Here is a 6,909-nt window from a genome sequence, read left to right on the forward strand (position 1 = left end):
GATTTTTTTTTTTACTTTACACTATATTTATTATTTTAAATTAAATAAAAAAATCATTCAGTTGTATTTATTTTACTTTCATCTAAAGAATTCAATCTATTCATTTTACAGTATATTTCTTTTTTCTATAAACCAAACAGTCCCTAAAAAAAAACTTAATACCAATCATCAATGTATGGTAAATCATTATTATTTTTTATAATTTAATCGGCCGGTTCTCTTTCCCAGCAGTACCCAACCGTATACAGCGATACCCAACAATAACGAGTTCGTGTACCTAGCCCCCAACACCAAATAATCTCTCCATAAGTGGAGCGGAAACGAAGTTCGAACAGGGGCGATGGTTCTGCTGCTCTGGTCTAAGGTTTGCTTACCCTCCGAGTTGTTTTGCTTCGTCTTCGCGTGAAGTAGAGTTCAGAAAGAGTCACTAAAGAAAACTTCTTCGCCTCCTTTGACGACGTTGTTCTTGTCGGATCAGAAGTCACGGCGGGAGGTTGCTACGAAGGTTACGACCTTTCTCCTCTTTCGCCCAAAACCGGTAAATCCGCCGAACTAGCGGATACAGCATTGAAATCAAACCGGGGAAGGAACGGGATTTAAGTTTCTGTAGGATTACAGTAGCAAAAATATCAACAAATTGGGATGACCGGCTCGTCATCCCAACACCAAACTGCCGCCGGCATTGTATCTCGACGAGCTCCTCATTTCTGCAAGCTCCAGTATATATATATAATCGCCTTTAACCTTTTTGCTCGGCAAGAAGTTTCCTGATCTTGTATTTACTGCCCCCTATCATCAAACCTGATTATTCTTAGCGAGGATTTCTTTTTCTTTTCAACTCCACCGCCACTTCTTTCCACTTCAACCAGATGTTGTTCGGCCACTGTGACTTCTTGAGAGAGTATTTAGGTGTATGAAGCACTTCTGCTCTTCTTATCTTCGTCTAGCTCTCTCCTTTACAAAAGCTTTAGTGATGATGTAGAATCCCTGACGCCACTTCACTAATTTTGTCATTAAATGCTTCAATTGTACGTAGGAATAGTGTAAATCATTAAACGAGCTTTGGTCCGATAGGCATACGACTTGTTTGAGTTATATGGTTTTGGTATGTGTGGTTTATTTAGGGCTTGGTTTATTTTGTTTGTATTAGTGTTATGCCTTTGATTCTAGGTGTCTGCTATATTCATATATTTTACCTGCGGAGCTACACGAGATGCATACTAAACTTTTCTATTGTGGCTTGTGTTGTTGTCCTTAACATTTTGTCGCTATAATCGGAATCTTTTCAAAGTTGTTGGCCTCCAACTTGATACATCATGCTTATCCTTCCGCATATTCATTTTTGCATCACATTCTTGCTGCTTAACCTTAGTAGGGTAAGTCAATTGAGTTTGGTTGCTTGCTTAGGCCATATCTTTATCTATGAATTTAGAGCTTTGGTAGGAATTCTGAGTTTAGGGGCACTGAAGGCATAGCCTCATTATTATAGCTATGTTGTTTTTGGGTTCTTCTTTTCTCATTTTTTCCTGTATATTATGAATATGTTAGAATGTGACTTATTGTTTGAATTTGTCTCACTTGCTAAGATAGTTGTGATTTTTGCACATTTTATCAGAGCAGCAAGTTATGTTATCTTGTATAATGCCTTGTAAGCCTTAATATGTAAATTTGTGGGGAATAAAATGGGGTATATTGAAGATAACTTGGACATAATTAAGTTAGAACGACGAAAATTCGGCGGTTTGGCCGCGGGAAAAATACGGCCAAACCGGCTGTTGAACAGCTGGTAAGACGCCGGTAAAAAAACCTGCGGTCACCGGCCTTAGGGGTGTCAATTTCGGGTTACGGGTCGGGTTCGGGTCGAACCCGAAACTGACCCGGCACTATTCGGGTCAACCCGAACCCGACCCGTTTTTAAAAATGGGTCGGTTTCCTGGACCCGAACCCGACCCGCTTCGGGTCCGGGTCAACCCGACCCGACCCGCTTCGGGTCCGGGTCAACCCGACCCGACCTGAATGACCCGTTTTCAACCGAAAAATTGCTAATTTTCGGGTCAAAAACGGGTCAATCTCCTCTTTTCGGGTCAAAATCGGGTCAATCTCGGGTTGGCGGGTCAAAATCGGGTTTTCGGGTCAAAATCGGGTCACTTTCGGGTCAATTTTGGGTCAAAGGGTTAACCCAAACCCGACCCAATTTTCGAAACGGGTCGAAATGTTGAGCCCGAACCCGACCCGTTTCGGGTTCGGGTTGACCCTAACCCAAAATTTTTGGGTCGGGTTCGAGTCGGATTTTCGGGTCGTGTCAAATATTGACACCCCTAACCGGCGTTATGACCACCGAAACACAACTGGCGGTATGAACCGCCGGTGAAAAAAACTGCCGAAAAATGATCGTCGAAAACAATTTCCTACGCGGTTTTTACCGGCGGCGTTTGAACCGCCAAAAAGCCCCCATTTTTTTACAAAACCGTAGGAACGCTTATGCTGACCGCCGGAACAAACCGTCGGTCATGAGTGATTTTCCTATAGTGATTATTCATTTAATAAATGAGAGCTTTGTCATGTATATGTATATTATTAATGACTCATTGTATAAATCAACTAGAAGGCATTATTTTGGAGACATGACCACTAGATTACTATTTATTATATTTAGTTTACAAATTAAGAAAAATATTATCCTAACATTGTTGTATGTGATTTGTAACTAGTAAGTGTAAAATTTATTGTGTAAATAAACTTGTATTTGGTGTTATAAATAGAATATAATATATCAGTGCTAGACTTCCGTCTTATGTCAAAGTCATTTGTGGTCAAACATGATTGATGGTAAAAATCTTATTTAAGCGTTATAACTAAATATAATTATATTATTTGAGGCATACCGTAGTTTTATTTTCTTTCTAGTTTGTAATAGATTTTTTTCCTGCTCTTAATGCTATTTGCATTTCTTCACAAAAAAAAAAGGAAGTATAAGTTAATAGATATTAGGAAGTTAATTAATTTATAAGTGCTATGGTAATTAGTAGTTGCAAAATTTGGTATATTAGTTTAGGATTTATATTTAGTAGTATGTAACCTACATATTTAACCATAAGTCCATATTTGTGATGTAACTTGCCAATTTATTTAAATTTTTAAGTAGATGTGCATAATATGTATCAAACAACTTGAGAATATGGGGTATATGCTAACCTTTTTGAAGTATGCATCTTTGATATGCTTCAGGCAATTTATTCTATAATCACAATATTTCTTTTCAATGCCCAATTCTTGAAGTAGTTATAATCAAAAAATCATTTGACATTTTCATTTAATTCTATGATTGAAGACTTTAAGCGCGACATCATAATATTGTTCAATACATGAAACCATGTTCACAAACATGAAAACAAAAACATGCTTTAAGCTTTGGAATTTGTTGTATTCCATTTGGGCAGGGGCACTTTCTAAAGTTCTTCTTCTTGCTATATTTTTTTTTACCTATAGTTTTGGATTTTCATCTCTTCTCTGTCTTTCTTCTCTTTTTATTTTGACGTACAATATTGAGATATTATACTTAGAGTAGTTTAATGATTTCCTCTTGTATTTCTTCAGGTTTTTTTTTCATGTTTTCTAGTTTATTTCTCTTTCTCTAATATGTAATGAACCGTTGTGGTAGAACTGGAAGGATATTTTTTGACAATACCCCCAGCTATATATTTCTATTTTTATGCATATTTGCATGTCTATATTGTTTTTGGTAAAGAGAAGTTTGTTCCATTTGCATTAGATGGATGAAGAGAGCAAATGTTCTTGGAAAAGATCTTATTTTCATGATATCTTTATAGAAAATGAGGTAAGCAAGAGGAGAAGCCTCAATGGTCAAAGAGAGCTACATGATCTCACAGTTGAACAAACTGTCTATCGCTATTTATGTCCTAAAGAAAAAGCAGGACGTGTAATTGGCCAAGGTGGTGAGATTATAAAGTCTATAAGAGCAGATATTGGAGCTAGGGTCCTAATTGAAGTTGTTGGTCCAGGTTCTGATGGCGTATTGTTACTATCTCTAGTTCATTCAAAGAAACAAATCCCTTCAATTACAAAAAAGATTATGTTTGTCCAGCACAAGATGCCCTCTTCAGGGTGCATGAGAGGCTTACTCTAGTTGAACCATTGATTTGTAATGAAGATGATCACTTCAGTGATTTTCAAGTTACTGCTCGCTTGCTGATACCATCAGACCAGTCACGTTGCATTATTGGGAGGCATGGTCATACTATAAAGAATATGAGGAAGGACATGGAGCCCAAATTTACATTTGGAATAAGAACGTATTCCACTTTGTGCTAACAGTACAGAAGAACTTCTTGAGGTATGGAGTAGAAATATTCTTAATATCCTTTGTTAAGAACTTACATTTTATTGGTTATATCAGCTTACCTATTACATTTGCTATAAAACCTATTTTCTATTTTTAGAATTTTACTTGGGCCCCTCAATTTAGTTTATGTTTACCCTTGGGTGTCTACCATAATAACTTTATTTCTCTACCATTAAATGCTATCAGGTGATCTTGCATGAGATGTTTTTTTTTTGGTGTGAGAAAATGCAATATACACTATGGGGTTTAGTTTATTCGGTAGTCAAATTTCAGTGCCAGATGCTTTGGTTAATTACATTATAAAGCTGTTAAACTATATGAACACTTTTGATTAAATACATGACCATGACATGAGACTTAGTAGTAGTTCAAGGATGATCAATTCTAAAAATGAGGTAAACAATGATCTTTAACTCGAGTCGGTGTTAGCAATGTTTTCTATTTTTTGAGTTGCTTAATTATTATCTAAAAAGAATAACTGTTTTAAAACCGTATATATAAGCTTTTTTACTCCTATTTTTACCAGTGCCATGGTCAATAATTCCTTAGTTCAGTAACTCTATGACTTCTAGTAATTAAATTATTTCATCATGTATAACCTATTTGGTATCAGATTAGTGGAGACGCTTTGGTAGTGAGAGAAGCTTTGTTTCAAATTTCATGTCTCCTTCATGAACATCCATCAAGGTCCCATGAACAGATTACTTCCAAAGCATCCTACAATCCATTTAGTTGCAATTTAGTCTGGAAACAAGCAACAAGGGCTTACACTCCAATGGAGGATAGTTATGAGTTTACCTTGAGGTTGTTGTGCCCTTCTGTTAATACTAGAGATGTGATTGGCATGGCTGGTGCTACTATCAATCAGATCAGGGAGGAATCCGGGGCAACCATAAATTTAGATTGTTGTTTTGATGATGAAGACTGCATGGTATTAATTTCAGCAAAAGAGGCATGTCTTACTTGTTCAGTTTTTGTGATTCTTTATAATCTTTGCAATTATCTTCATGCACAAATGTTTTATTTATACTCGTTTTACTTGGTATGCAGTTCGTGGGAATCTCAAACTCGCCAACCATTAATGCTGCGACACACTTGCAACCAAGTTGCAGCAGGAAGTTGGAATGCGGATGTGAGGGACCTTCATATGTGACACGTCTTCTGGTGCTAAGATCACAGGTTGGTGGTTTGATTGGAAAGGGGGGTTTTGTCATCAAGGAGATGAGGAGAACTACACAGGCAAGCATCTCCATAGTTGAAAACTCGCTTCCTAGTGTTGCATCTGTGGATGATGCATTGGTACAGGTAAGGTTGCATGCATTTATTGTTCTTGTCTTTTCCCTTGAAATATTGTCTACTCAGCAAGGCATGCAAACAGTTCAGTGTTGCATCTGTGGATGATGCATTGGTACAGGTAAGGTTGCATGCATTTATTGTTCTTGTCTTTTCCCTTGAAATATTGTGTACTCAGCAAGGCATGCAAACAGTTCATTATGTTGAATGTTTCAAAGTAAGATGAGATACTATGATCATCTGAATTTCTAGATTTGTGGAGATCTTCCAAATGCCAGAGATGCCCTTATACAAGTGATAGAACGGTTGAAAATTACTCATTTTGCAAGGAAGGGCATACTTTTGACGCCCCCTTCTGCTTCATCTCATTTTTTGTCAAGAAAATCTTCTCCTGAATCAACATCTACTGGCAGAAGCTTTGAACCATGCAGTCATGGGCATTCCAGCTCTATTGAGTACACAGCTTCTGTTGGTAGGGAGGCATTAAAAATCCATGCTGGCTCTGGTGGTCCACAGGTACTTTATTTGCTTATACAATATGCAGTAGTTGGGAAATCAGATGGGCACGTCCATGCACTTGTTACTATTTGACCTATGTTTTAGTTTTCTATTTTTAAATTTTTTTTTGGGTCATTTTTTTGCAGTTTAATTTCCTATGTAATATTTTATGCAGATTGATGATGATAATTAGATATTCTAGTGAAGTTTATAAATTTGGCGTGATCAGGTAAGACTTTTCAAATTGTCTTAATTTCTTGATGAATATTTAATAGGCTATAAAGGAGATAAATTGACTTATGCAATGCCCAAAGAATGAATTGGAACACAAAGAAATGGAACAAATTCCTTATGTATCTATTGTTGGAAGTTTAATGTATGCTCAGACTTGTACTAGACCAGATATAAGTTTTGTTGTTGGAATGTTGGGTAGATATTGAAATGTTGGGTAGATATCAAAGTAATCCAGGACTTAATCATTGGAAAGCTGCAAAGAAAATTTTACGATATCTACAAGGAACAAATGAATACATGCTCACTTTTAGAAGATCTGATCACCTTGAGGTGATTGGATATTCAGATTCAGATTTTGCTGGATGTTTGGATTCTAGAAAATTCACATTTGGATATGTGTTTCTCTTAAGTGGAGGAGCAATATCTTGAAAGAGTGCAAAGCAGTCCGTCATTGCTGCATCCACAATGGAAGCTGAGTTTGTGACATGTTTTGAGGCAACAATTCAAGGATTATGGTTGCG

At 36.8% G+C, this 6,909-nt stretch overlaps 1 protein-coding gene across 9 annotated transcripts; it reads left to right on the forward strand.

Moving 5' to 3' along the window:
- The first annotated feature begins 239 nt into the window (after positions 1-239).
- Positions 240-6,661, forward strand: LOC110100739 (KH domain-containing protein HEN4-like). 9 transcript variants are annotated; one of them, XM_028697163.1, is made up of 6 exons: positions 246-909; positions 3,773-3,953; positions 4,023-4,354; positions 4,977-5,315; positions 5,414-5,668; positions 5,909-6,661. In XM_028697163.1, exons 4-6 carry the CDS (start codon positions 5,139-5,141, stop codon positions 6,245-6,247), a joined length of 771 nt encoding a protein of 256 aa, XP_028552996.1. In that variant the 5' UTR covers positions 246-909; positions 3,773-3,953; positions 4,023-4,354; positions 4,977-5,138; the 3' UTR covers positions 6,248-6,661. The 9 variants fall into 9 exon arrangements, with proteins under 9 accessions (XP_028552997.1, XP_028552996.1, XP_028552992.1 ...); XM_028697164.1 differs by having other exon boundaries at positions 240-364; positions 3,773-4,354; XM_028697159.1 differs by having other exon boundaries at positions 246-911; positions 3,773-4,354.
- The last annotated feature ends 248 nt before the right edge of the window (positions 6,662-6,909 follow it).

Source organism: Dendrobium catenatum, unplaced genomic scaffold (assembly GCF_001605985.2).
Source record: "Dendrobium catenatum unplaced genomic scaffold, ASM160598v2 fragScaff_scaffold_887, whole genome shotgun sequence".
Lineage (NCBI taxonomy): Eukaryota > Viridiplantae > Streptophyta > Magnoliopsida > Asparagales > Orchidaceae > Dendrobium > Dendrobium catenatum.

Coding starts and splice junctions, on each gene's coding strand:
- LOC110100739 (XM_028697164.1), top strand. CDS start 5,139: ATGGAGGATAGTTATGAGTTTACCTTGAGGTTGTTGTGCCCTTCTGTT. Junction 5,316..5,413: donor TATTAATTTCAGCAAAAGAG/GCATGTCTTACT, acceptor CTTGGTATGCAG/TTCGTGGGAATCTCAAACTC. Junction 5,669..5,908: donor TGGATGATGCATTGGTACAG/GTAAGGTTGCAT, acceptor CTGAATTTCTAG/ATTTGTGGAGATCTTCCAAA.